Raw genomic sequence first — 12,924 nt, 5'->3', positions numbered from 1 at the left:
TAAATTTAAATCTAACTTTATACAACCTCCCACAGATGCTCAGTGCGTGGTTGACATCTATGTGAACTACGACTGTGATTTGAATGCCGCCAACATCTTTGAGCGCCTTGTCAGCGACCTGTCTAAGATTGCTCAGGGCAGGAGTGGGCAGGAGCTTGGGATGACTCCTCTGCAGGTACGCTCAAGGATAAGGTTTAACTATGTCACATGTTGGATGATTCAACACCATAGGAGCACGACTTTTGTTTAAATAGGCTTTCTTTCTGCTCAGACAATGACTCTTCAATATGTCATATTTTTATTTAACTTTTTAGCCTAAAATAGTTGTCCGTATTACCTCTTATGTGTTGGTGACCCTGTTAATGACCTTGTGTTCCACAGGAGCTGAGCCTACGTAAGAAGGGTCTGGAGTGTCTGGTGTCCATTCTGAAATGTATGGTGGAGTGGAGCAAAGACATGTATGTCAATCCAAACCTTCAAGCTAACCTGGGTAAGTGTGTAGTGTACAACTAATATGTGAGCAATGCACAGTAGATGGGAAAGCCTAAACATATAATTGTAATGGGTGTTTAGGCCAAGAGCATCCATCAGACAATGAGGGAGGAGAGCTGAAGCTTCCAGAGCAGACGGGCCGTCGAGACAGCATCAGCTCGCTCGACTCCACCGTCTCCTCCAGTGTCCCTGTTTCCCAGGCCGACCATCCAGAGCAGTACGAGGTTATCAAACAGCAGAAGGACATCATCGAGCATGGAATTGAACTGTGAGTCTCTTTTCTTAAACTGGTTTGGACTTATATAATCATTACTTAGGTGCTTTGGCAGCCTTTATCTGTGGAACTGGCTAAGAGTGTCGAGATTAAAGCATTGATGTTTTCCTCTGATCGTCTCTAGCTTTAACAAGAAGCCAAAGCGAGGGATCCAGTACCTGCAGGACCAGGGCATGCTGGGTACCACAGCCGAGGACATCTCCCAGTTCCTACACCAGGAGGACAGACTGGACACTGTGAGGGGCATCACATATGCAACACTTTATTCTGAAGCTACAAACAAGTTAATTTAAGTTACTAATCTCCCCAACCACTTTCTCTCTGCATCCACAGACCCAGGTGGGAGAGTATCTGGGCGAGAACATCAAGTTCAACAAAGAAGTGATGTACTGTTACGTGGACCAGTTGGACTTCTGTGGGCGGGACTTTGTCTCGGCACTCAGAGCGTTCCTGGAAGGTTTCAGGCTTCCTGGTGAGGCGCAGAAGATTGACAGGCTGATGGAAAAGTTTGCTGCTCGATATCTTGAGTGCAACCAGGGGTAAGACCCACCTTAGATTTCTCTTTAATATATAAGGGCTTAGAGAGATTTATTGCTACTGAAATTGTACCAGAGTGGGGTCTTTGAATCATCGTCACAAGTTTATGTTTGTTTAAAAACAAATAAGACTTTAAACCGGGGCAGCTTCTAACTGTTGCTATGATGTATGTCCTCCTCTGCAGACAGACTCTGTTTGCCAGTGCAGACACCGCCTACGTGCTGGCGTACTCCATCATTATGCTCACCACAGACCTGCACAGTCCTCAGGTGAGAACTCATGATTACTGTATGTCCTGTCGCATAATGATCACCATTTGTTTGCCGCGTATCATTGAAGATACAACAGTGTCTTAGGCATCTCTGTGGAATATTTCTGAAGGATTTGTTGTCCTTTCGGCACTTAAGAGTCACATTGTGTTTGTTGTTATTTACTAAACCTGGTTTTGCACTGAGCTGCACGGTGGTGCAGTGGTTAGGGCTGTTGCCTCACAGCTAGAAGGTTACTAGTTCGAAGCCCGATTTGGACAAAGTGGGGCGTTTGCATGTTCTCCCTGCGCATGCGTTGGTTCACTCCGGGTACTCCGACTTCCTCCCACAGTCCAGTGTGAGTGTGAAAGGTTGTCTGTTTTCTAAAGCCGCTTTCTCAGTGGTCATAATACACCTGGCTTTTTTGCTTAGTGGTAAAGTTTACAATCGGCATTCAGAGCCGGGTCAAATTACTCTGTAGTAGAACGGGTAATTATCACCTCGGCTCAGTCGGTAACTTCGACTCCTTGTCATCTCAGCTACAAATTCCATCCGTCTCCGTCCGAGCAGCGCTCGAACGTCATTCCAAATTTGTCTGCACTGAGTTTGATATACAGACCGAATGAGTAATAGAGTAATAAAGACCTAACCACCGTAACATCTTTGTTACATCACTGTTTACTAACCCGGTTTCGGGCGCTTTTGTGACGTCAGATGGTGACGCACCAGAAAAGAGACTGAAAGGAGTATACTCCACTGGCAATGGGAAAAGAGACAATCAGCATCTATAAGCGGCTCTTCCCGGGTCTGAAAAACCCGCGTCAACACGGCGCTAATTTTTCGGTGGGAAAGGGCTATTAGTGTCAGCCCTGTGATTGACTGGCGACCTGTCCATGTTGTACCCCACCTGTCGCCCACAACCCTTTACAGGTTAAGCAGTATAGATAATGGATGGATGGATGGATGGTTTGGTTGCACGGATAAAATTGTCTGATGCAATTTGTATTTTAAGACCGCCATCTCCCCAGGGCTGTGTTTGGTTTGCATCAAAGCGTTGGCCTTAGTCAAATAAACCTTTTTTTTGTATTAATCAATGCTGAAAGTCATCAAGAGGTATAAAATATTGTAGTCAGCAGATATAGGATTTTTAATGGCCAATACTGATATTTAGAGAGCAGTGTTGCAAATGGTTGATGTGTAATTCAAATTATCGTCAGAAATACAACAATTTGATTATATTAACAAATGAGACTCAAATATGCTGGTGTGAAATTAAATACTGTATATGGCTGTAGTTTCATCGTCTGTGACGACAAAAATATATGTATAACATTGTGTATAAAAAACACCAAGGAATAAAACAGTTTAGTGCCTTTAACAGCAGCATTTATCAGCAGATAACGGCATCTCCTTGTTAATTATGTGACTAACATTGACCACCAACTGGTTGTCAAATATGCCTTATGCAGCTGATTTAGAACAGCTAGAGTAGATCATATCACTCTAGTTCTGAGGTCTTCACACTGCCTCCCTGTCTGTCAGAGAATAGATAGTACTACTGTTGGTCTATAAAGAGCTGAATGGTCAAGGGCAAAAATACATTTACTAATGATGCAGTATGAACCATCCAGACAGTCTGGTCGTCGGGGACAGGTCTGCTTTCTGTCCCCAGTCAACAAACACAGAGAAGCAGTGTTCAGTTTTTATGCTCCGTATATCTGGAACACACTCCCAGAAAATTGCAGGTCCGCTAAAACACTCAGTTCTTTTATATCGAGGCTGAAGACTCACCTGTTTTCAGCCGCCTTTTAATACATTTATTTAACTATTTTAATGCCTTAGCACTGCACTGTAACTTTTACTCTTGTATTTTAAAACTGTCTTATTATATTCCAGCTTCTGTTTTGAGCTCTTTATATGTTATCTTCACTTTGCTTTTTAATGTCTTGTTTCATAATGTGTTTCTTTGCCCTTTGCTATGATGCTTTTGTTATCTTGTGTAAAGCACTCTGAATTGTCTTGTTGCTGAAATGTGCTATATAAATAAACTTGCCTTTGCTAAGCATAATTTACATTTATCACTTTAATGTGTTAAATTCAACAGTATTATCATGCTAGTTTTTAACACTTTGCTGTTACATATTACTCACCTTTTGTTGAGTGTTATTGTGTTTTATTGCAGGTGTCTGTTTGTTAATGTCTTACCCGAGCAGTAATTTTTAGTAACATACATGTGCCACAAGATGGCAGCAAGTGTATTTGAAGAATTGGAAGGGAACCATGGATGTTACTGATTTATCCATAACAAGATCCTGCAAATGTTTCATGATATAAGGCCTTGTTCAGAAATTGGGGGATTTTGTACACTAAAACACTTGTAGGAAGTGTTACGTTTTTGACGACCACATAATGCAGTAACCTTAAACCGGCAAGCTAACTAATTTTATCCTATAAATATCCAACCATGGTCGAAGCTACGATATTAAACAGCTTCTGTGTGTTTTGTTAATTCAAACTTGTGCAATGTTTCAAAAGCTTCACAAAAAAGTTCTCACACTCTGATTTTTCCTGTTTGCTTAAAGACTCTAATTTCCTTTGTAAATTGCTTCATTTCTGTAGGTGAAGAACAAGATGACAAAGGAGCAGTACATCAAGATGAACCGCGGTATAAACGACAGCAAGGACCTGCCTGAAGAGTATCTATCCTCCATATACGACGAGATCGCAGGCAAGAAGATCGCCATGAAGGAGAGCAAAGAGTTCTCAATCACCCCAAAGTCCACCAAACAGAGTGAGTAATCATCTCCTTTCATGCACAGTCTGTCAGGATTACTCACTCAAATACACACAATAGACACATTGGCTGGTAGAAAGAGATGGACAACAGACTATGATGTGTCACTGTGGTGTTTTCCAGGCTCAGCTCCTTGGCAATATTCACTGTTGGCTAATAACATAAACAAAGAAATGAGAAACTCTTATTTGCTTCTTGCAGATGTAGCCAGTGAGAAGCAGCGTCGTCTGCTCTACAACATGGAGATGGAGCAGATGGCCAAGACTGCTAAAGCTCTGATGGAGGCCGTCAGCCACGCACAGGCCCCCTTCTTCAGCGCAACACACCTGGAGCATGTCAGGCCAATGTTCAAGGTATTGCTTTCCACTCTGTTCATTAATATTAACATTACATGATCATACTGAACTTCAATCTCAGATGTAGACATTTTGGAAATTAACACCGATCAATAATGTGTCCGTGTTGTAGCTGGCGTGGACCCCCTTGCTGGCAGCGTTCAGTGTCGGACTGCAGGACTGTGACGACCCAGAGGTGGCTTCTCTTTGTCTCGAGGGCATTCGATGTGCCATCAGGATCGCCTGCATCTTCAGCATGCAGGTCTGTTGATCTTTTACACAAAACCTGAGCCCTAATGTCACTACAACTTTAAGCAGCTGCAAACAGTGTTCATCATTATCTCTCTTATATTTCTAGTTTCATTTCAACTAGTCACATAACACCTCAGTCAGTCATTTTTTAATTAGTCCATTATGTTTAAATATATCTGTATAGTAACTTGTCTTCCTGTCTGTAGTTGGAGCGTGATGCTTATGTCCAAGCCTTGGCCAGATTTACCTTGCTGACAGCCAGTTCCAGCATCACAGAGATGAAGCAGAAGAATATTGACACCATCAAGACGCTGATCACTGTGGCCCACACTGACGGAAACTACCTGGGCAACTCTTGGCATGAGGTGAGTATCTGCCAATTAGATTTATGAGCATTTGAGAAAAAATATGAGTGAATTTATTGAAAAAAGTGCAGCGCCAGTGCAATCTTGGGGTGTTATTGAAACCTGCTAATCCGACAGACTTAGCGGTCGACACTGCACCCCCATGGTTTCTGAGCACAACACCTGCCAAGTGCGATGTTCCAATGATATGAAAAGAACAGGCGGTCTGATGCCTCCCTTTATAGTAGGATAACTTTTTCTCTAAATGAGTGATAGAATAAAGATAACTTGCACAATTTATTAAGTTCACCATGCTAAAGTTATTATAGTCTAATAGAATAGACTATATGTCTAATGTTGTCTAATGCAGTTCTACAATGACAAGTGGATGAGAAGATAAATGCCATACTTCGCTATGCTTAATAAATACACTGTGCAGTTTAAAGTAATGGGATTGCATAGGGCTGACTAGGATGTTTCACACAATTGGGAAAATTATGAACTTTTTTGATTTATACATTTATGGATTGTTTAAGTTTAAGCCACAGAAGTGGCTTTCCAGTGTTTTAGTCTCATAATGGAAGAACTATGGTAAATATGATCTGGAGTATAAGACGCAGTCTGTTTTTGGAGGTATCCTAGAGGGAAAAAAGGTTTTCTGTAGCTATTTATTAATAAATTGTTATTTCAACACTATTTAAATATATTTTAATTTGAAACACATTCACAACACAGATTACCGCCTACCATCTGTTCTCACCATGTCGAGTTTGCAATCCTGCTAGCTACCAAGGGGCAGTTGAGCTCAGCCTACAGTAGCCTTGCTTGTTTTGAGGATGGTGGCTGTTTATGCATGTCAGTGACAAAGCCTTTGCTAGATTATAGCCCCATCGTCTGGGTAAAATACCATAACACTGTAACACACCTCTCTCTGCATTTTATACTGGTATATTGGTCACACCGGTATACAGGTCGCAGCCCACTTTTTAGATGGAAAAAAATATATTAAAAGTGTGTCTTATGGAAAATTGAAATGAATACAGGCATACCAGAGGACAAATGAAGCACATTTTGTAACCAATTCAAATACCTAGAGGGAATTCAAGTGGAAGGTAATAATGCGTTTTTTCCGAACACCAGAAATAGCGGCTAAAATGGGCCCAACACATTCAAAGCCATGTTGGAGTAATTGTGGTACACAAATTGGCAACCATATGCATATATTTTGGAGATGTACCAAACTACAAACATTTTGGAAAGATGTTTTTGAAGCTCTTGAAACAGTATCATACATCAAAGTCGTCCAAATGATCCAGGTGCGGCACCACTGGGCCTAACCCCTGTAGGTATTGAGGGAAGAGCTAAAAAAATATTGTATACAAATATTGACAACAGCAGCAGTTAAATGTATCACTATTAAGTGGATGAAACCTGACCCCCCCCCCAACATTTAATATGTGAACTGAAAAGGTACGGGACATTTACCAGATGGAACAAATAATATACAACCTGAGACTACAAGAAGACATACTCACTAAAAGATGGGGCCCTGCCATTTCCATACTAATGCAGTGAAGTGATTTCAATCTACACATTCTGAACTATACCCGTGTCTTTGCTGTCGGATCTCAACGCACCTCCTTGTGCATATATATATGCTTTTGCCACTACACACGTTCAAACACACACACTCTCTTCTTTTATATATTTTTGTCAGACTTTAAGTATTATACTGTAAGCCAGAGAGAAGTTATGTTCTGTTTCTTTTCTTACTCATTTTCTTATTTATTTATAAGACATATAGATACAGCTGTAAAATGGTGGAAGGAGAAAAAAAAGTGAATATCTGTATACATATATATGAAACTGAAATAAAAACTAGATAGCGTATTCACCTATATTATTTGTCTATACGTTAAAGTCTACAGATAGAAAATTCTACAGAACTGCAATACATAATAATAATTTGTTAATGTTGCATTCTGTCAAAGTGATAGTAAGTAATTTGTGGTTTGTGTGTTTGTGTTGTAGATCTTGAGGTGTATCAGTCAGCTGGAGCTCGCCCAGTTGATCGGCACAGGGGTGAAGACACGCTACATCTCAGGGGTGGTCCGGGACAGGGACACTGGCATTAAGGGTCTACCCTCCAGCACAGAGGAGTTCATGCCCCTGGGGCTTGGTAAGACACACAAACGCACACAAACTGTATTTAAAATTTAACCCATAACTTTAATAATCTCCTGGTTCAAGTCTTTCTCTATCTGGAGTATTCCCATCTTCCCATCTTACCGAATATCTGATATTAACTCTCAAACTGCTATTGTTTGAAAAATATGGTTGTCACTAGAAAAGTAAATATTTGTTGCATGTGTCTGATGCCTGAGTTTGTGTTAAATGTTTTTGGTGTTGCAGGTAACCTGGTGGGAAGTCAGGACAAGAGACAGATGGCTCACATCCAGGAGTCAGTGGGAGAGACCAGCTCTCAGAGTGTGGTGGTAGCTGTGGACAGGTACTCACATTAATGACAATATAATGTAATAAATGAATGATCTACATATGTCAGATCCTGTTGCCTACAAATACTTAACCTACTTTTACATTCTACAGGATCTTCACTGGATCCACCAGACTAGATGGAAATGCAATTGGTAAGTGTGCCACTCTTCACTCTTGCATACAGTACTTCTGTTTGTGTGTGTTAGAAAGAGAGAGCGCTAATTCATTGCGTGTGTTTTTATTTCCAGTGGACTTTGTGCGGTGGCTGTGTGCGGTGTCCATGGATGAACTGGCCTCAGCGCACCAGCCGAGGATGTTCAGCTTGCAAAAGATTGTGGAAATCTCTTATTATAACATGAACCGTATCAGGCTGCAGTGGTCTCGAATTTGGCAGGTCATAGGAGACCACTTCAACAAGGTTGGTGGACCAAAGAGTTTACAAAGTGTGATTTTGCTTTTTTCCCAGAGATTTGAAAATTGACAGCAAAGTGAATTACTGCAGTCAGAGTCTTCACCTTTAGAACCACTGAGATACTGACAAAAATAACTTGAATATCATTCCCTCCATCAAACCTTAAGCTGGTCTTATAAATGTTTTCATATCAACAACTGAAGAAATTACTGTGTATTGTAAAGAAAACCCACACTCTGCAGTCCTACTCTGCCCTGCATAGCATTTTTACGTCTTTCACCCTTTTTTTTTCTTTCACCACCCTTCCTTCACATATCTCTTATTAGAGGTCTTTCCAGCTGCAACAGGCAGCTGTTTTTAGCTCTAGACATTCTGATAAACCCCTTAAAAAGTACCCTGCTCGGCATCAAACAGCAGACAGACATATTTTGCATTTAGCAGCTAAAGAGCCAGATATTTTAGGAGAGCAAAAAAAAAAGATTTAATTTTATGACTTACATTTGCAAAATGGCCAGAAACAAATGGTTGCCAATGGTGCTCCGTATCTGCTATGTGTTAATATGCAGCTCTCTGTTAACATATAAGTTGATGAAATGTCTGTGTTATGTTTGAGCTCCCTTAATTATTGTTGCATCTTCCTCTAGGTGGGCTGTAACCCTAATGAGGATGTAGCCATCTTTGCTGTGGACTCACTGAGGCAGCTGTCCATGAAGTTCTTAGAGAAAGGAGAGCTGGCCAACTTCCGCTTCCAGAAAGATTTCCTCAGGCCTTTTGAGCACATAATGAAGAAGAACAGGTAAAAACTTGTGTAATATTATCTTGATTTCGCTTTAGGGAGCCTGTGTCAGTCTGTTTATGTGTTGCTGTCTCAGTAGTGTCCTTAAGATGTTTATTCTAAATTGTGTTTTGTCAGTAAAATATGAGATACAGTTTACATTAAAGGGGAATGTTTAGTATGTTATAATAATTCTTAAAGGAACAAAGCATTATACCATGTTAATACCCTACCCCACCCCCTCAGGTCCCCCACTATCAGAGACATGGTGATCAGGTGTGTGGCTCAGATGGTAAACTCGCAGGCAGCCAACATCCGTTCAGGTTGGAAGAACATCTTCTCAGTGTTTCACCAGGCGGCCTCAGACCACGATGAGACTATAGTGGAACTGGCCTTCCAGACCACTGGACACATTGTCTGTGAGTATGGCTGCAGCTCTTCTCTTCTCAGGGCGCCCATATTGGCTCAAGTGCAAACGTTTAGTTATATCAACCTTCTAAACTGACAAAGAGAGAGATCCTGCTTTGGAACTTAATAGAGTGTGACAATAAAGATCTCTTAAACTAACCAAACAACAAATCAAATAATGTCTTCCTTTTCTTCTCTTCATCAATCTTCCCTCAGTGAACACCTTTCAGGAGCACTTTGCAGCTGCTATTGATTCGTTCCAGGATGCAGTCAAGTGTCTGTCAGAGTTTGTTTGCAACGCAGCTTTTCCTGACACCAGCATGGAGGCCATCAGACTCATCCGACACTGCGCTAAATACGTCTCAGAGAGGCCACAGGTGGGAACAACTTGAGATGAACGACATTTATCTGTATTATTTATTTATCTTTTTCATTTTCACATCCCTTAAAACTGTTATATATTATATATTTATATACTTGTGTAATTTCTGTCTATGTGTTGCTGTGCAGACCCTGAGGGAATACACCAGTGATGACATGAATGTTGCCCCTGGTGACCGTGTGTGGGTTCGTGGTTGGTTTCCCATTCTGTTTGAGCTCTCTTGTATCATCAACCGTTGCAAGCTGGATGTCCGAACCAGGTAGAAAATCAACTCGTTGTGGAGATCAGTTCAAAATGTCATTTCACTTGTTTGTTTGTTTTTACACATTTTATGCAACTTTCCACTACAGTGTCGTCCACACTTATCCTTTCCTTATTTGATGCAAAGATGCAAAAATATCATTTTGATCAACTGTTTATTCATGTTAGTGCGTTTTATATTAACATATGAACTACCCGGCATGTGTACATATGACAGCATGTGTAGACGTGGTTTATACTTTATACTACTATAGTAACTGTGCGGAAATACAGGACAGATCGCAACGTTATTGAGTCAGGTACAGAGCATGAGAAACACACAGATCTGTGTCATATCTGCTCTGCATTATTAAACTGCAAGTGGATCACTTGATTTTTAAACTGTGATAAAATGCTCGTAGATTATTTCTCCGACCCGCGGCGTCTCTCCCCCTTGTTGGTTCAGGATCGTCCCTTATTAAATACTTAAATGTCGTCTCTTTACTGAATAAACACAGACACAATCTGTCTATTTCCGTACACACTGTGTAAATCTACGTTTAGAGAGATAAAGAAAAATACGATTTTTAAGAGACGCAGCGGAGAAATATTAAATCAGACAGGAATGAGAGGCGAGTGATCTCCTGTATTCACGTGATCGTTGCCGTGGATACGGAGAGAGTGGGAGGAGCTTAATGTGGCCCAGGACGCATGTGCATACACACTGCCAGACATATGTGGATAAATGCGTCCCAGACCACTTCCGTATGTGGCCTGAGTGATCGGATCTGAATGCATCTTCAATCCGTCCTGGGAGTGTTCACACCTGTAGTTAAGGCTGTCCACTTGTGATCCGGTCACGAAAACCACTTGTTCATACTAGGTGTGTTAAGGGCCATAAAACTCAATCTGTACCAAACTCTGGACCCCACACAATGAAAGCATTTCAATGTAGCATCGTACATGTATTGATCTCTAATACTCTCTAACACTTCTGAATAGCTTGGTTACAGTTAGACTTTTATGTACATAACCTGCTTCTAAATGCTGAACCCTAATAATGTATAACCAAGCATGAAGATTCATAAAATAAGGTTTATAAATATTGCAAGAAATCACCTAAAAAGATGCAATGCAGTGGAAATATGCAGGGTGAAAGCTCTCATTCCTCGTCTCCTCTTTGTTGTCTGATGCTTGAACTGTTTTTTTCCTTTGCTCCTCACAGAGGCCTCACAGTCATGTTTGAGATCATGAAGAGTTACGGTCACACATTCGAGAAACATTGGTGGCACGACCTCTTCAGAATCGTCTTCCGCATCTTTGACAACATGAAGCTCCCTGAGCAGCAGACAGAGGTCAGAGGTCACGAGTGGAAGGACATTGAGTCCCATGGTTGTTTAATGTTTGACAAGCCACTTAGATATTTGAAGGATATCCTGTCAGCAGTTATGTTCACATATAATTAAACATCCTAAATCTGCTCTACTTGTTTCTTGTTTGATTCCAGAAAACCGAGTGGATGACGACAACATGTAACCACGCTCTGTACGCCATCTGTGATGTGTTCACCCAGTTTTATGAGCCCCTCAGTGAAATCCTGCTGGCTGACATTTTCACACAGCTCCAGTGGTGCGTTAGGCAAGGTGGGTGTTCAAACTCATGTAGACAGGTAACACAAAGAGAAAATAATGTTCAGACGACAGGGTGTTAACACCTGCAGATGTGTTTCACAGTTGTTACCTTTCCTCTACAGACAACGAGCAGCTGGCTCGGTCGGGGACAAACTGTCTGGAGAACCTGGTGATTCTGAACGGGGAGAAGTTCAGCCCTGAGGTGTGGAAGATCACCTGCTCCTGTATGCTGGAGATCTTCCAAAACACCAGCCCTCATGCGTATGTCCTGAACAAGCAAGCATTCAACTAGAGACTCAGTCAATTTAGTTTTGATACAATCAGCTTAAAAATGTTTATGAAACTGCCTGTGAACAGTTATTCGATTGATTTTGACAGTTTTAAAGACAAAACACACTCTCAGTAGGTAGTAAATGGGGAACTTTGAGATTAAGGTTATTGAAGTGGTAATCTCAGAGATCTTTGTTTTCTTTGGCGGCACCTATGGAGTTTTAACGGCAATTGTGAGAGCACACTTGCCAGATATCCAGACAGTGTCGCATGTGTGACGTCCACGGTTGGCTCCGGTTGTAACTCTTGATTTCCTAGCTTTCCTTTTTAGACTGTTTGCCTTCAAATGGAATTTTGTTTCTTTTTCTTTGGATTTTCACTTATTTTTGAAGTTGTATCTGTAGTCATCAGAAGCGGGCGCTTAACTCCGCCTACCCTCTCTGGCAGACCAACCACTGCGAGGGGATGGAAAACGCGTGATTTTTTCCGTGAAAGTTGCACCAGACACCCAGGCTCAATCACCATTGTGTTACCTCATTTGGTGATAGATAGTGACTTAACAGACATTTATTTAAATGAAAATCTTCGAGGTTATTACACTAAAGTTTATTACAACACCTGATTACAATCTACCATTCTCTTTGCTTTCCCTTCAGTTTGTTGACTTGGCGACCAGCTGGACAGGAGGAGGAAACAGCAGATGGCAAGCATTATGTAAGAAAATTAACAAATGCACTCACCGACTTAACATTAATTACAGTATGTAATGTAACAGGAGCTCAGCAGATGCTTCACACTTAGTCTGAAAAATGATGAGCCACTCTTAGCCAATGAAAGGACTGTTAAATTTCGTACAAGCCTTTCTACCATAAAAGAAGTTTGAAACTAACTTATGTTGTGTCTGTGCATCTCCAGGATGCTGACTTTGACAGCCAGTCTCAGAGCAGCTACGACAGAGCTCTGTCTGAGAGAGGACACAGCCAGATGTCCAGCGACGACACCTGGAAGGGAAAGTCCAGTACTAGTGAGTGCTC

The 12,924-nt window shown here is 41.3% G+C and overlaps 1 protein-coding gene across 1 annotated transcript in view; it reads left to right on the top strand.

Annotated features, from left to right (window-relative positions):
• The window catches only part of arfgef2 (ADP-ribosylation factor guanine nucleotide-exchange factor 2 (brefeldin A-inhibited)), a 31,917-nt gene that overhangs the window by 10,533 nt on the left and 8,460 nt on the right, over positions 1-12,924 (top strand). Inside the window, exons 12-34 of the mRNA XM_069659683.1 lie at positions 36-175; positions 382-490; positions 574-760; positions 891-1,002; positions 1,100-1,305; positions 1,488-1,572; positions 4,171-4,342; positions 4,547-4,698; positions 4,814-4,942; positions 5,139-5,297; positions 7,308-7,455; positions 7,689-7,785; positions 7,884-7,924; positions 8,021-8,190; positions 8,829-8,980; positions 9,206-9,378; positions 9,584-9,744; positions 9,878-10,008; positions 11,215-11,344; positions 11,497-11,632; positions 11,743-11,881; positions 12,547-12,604; positions 12,806-12,914. Coding sequence (XP_069515784.1) covers positions 36-175; positions 382-490; positions 574-760; positions 891-1,002; positions 1,100-1,305; positions 1,488-1,572; positions 4,171-4,342; positions 4,547-4,698; positions 4,814-4,942; positions 5,139-5,297; positions 7,308-7,455; positions 7,689-7,785; positions 7,884-7,924; positions 8,021-8,190; positions 8,829-8,980; positions 9,206-9,378; positions 9,584-9,744; positions 9,878-10,008; positions 11,215-11,344; positions 11,497-11,632; positions 11,743-11,881; positions 12,547-12,604; positions 12,806-12,914 — 3,096 coding nt within the window. The remainder of the gene's footprint in view (positions 1-35; positions 176-381; positions 491-573; positions 761-890; positions 1,003-1,099; positions 1,306-1,487; positions 1,573-4,170; positions 4,343-4,546; positions 4,699-4,813; positions 4,943-5,138; positions 5,298-7,307; positions 7,456-7,688; positions 7,786-7,883; positions 7,925-8,020; positions 8,191-8,828; positions 8,981-9,205; positions 9,379-9,583; positions 9,745-9,877; positions 10,009-11,214; positions 11,345-11,496; positions 11,633-11,742; positions 11,882-12,546; positions 12,605-12,805; positions 12,915-12,924) is intronic.

The sequence above is a fragment of the Semicossyphus pulcher genome, unplaced genomic scaffold (assembly GCF_022749685.1).
Source record: "Semicossyphus pulcher isolate SPU_LCO1_2020_fin unplaced genomic scaffold, fSemPul1.0.p SCAF_13, whole genome shotgun sequence".
Classification (NCBI taxonomy): domain Eukaryota; kingdom Metazoa; phylum Chordata; class Actinopteri; order Labriformes; family Labridae; genus Semicossyphus; species Semicossyphus pulcher.
Note: the sequence above shows the minus strand (reverse complement) of the source record. Positions and strands in the feature narration are given on the sequence as shown.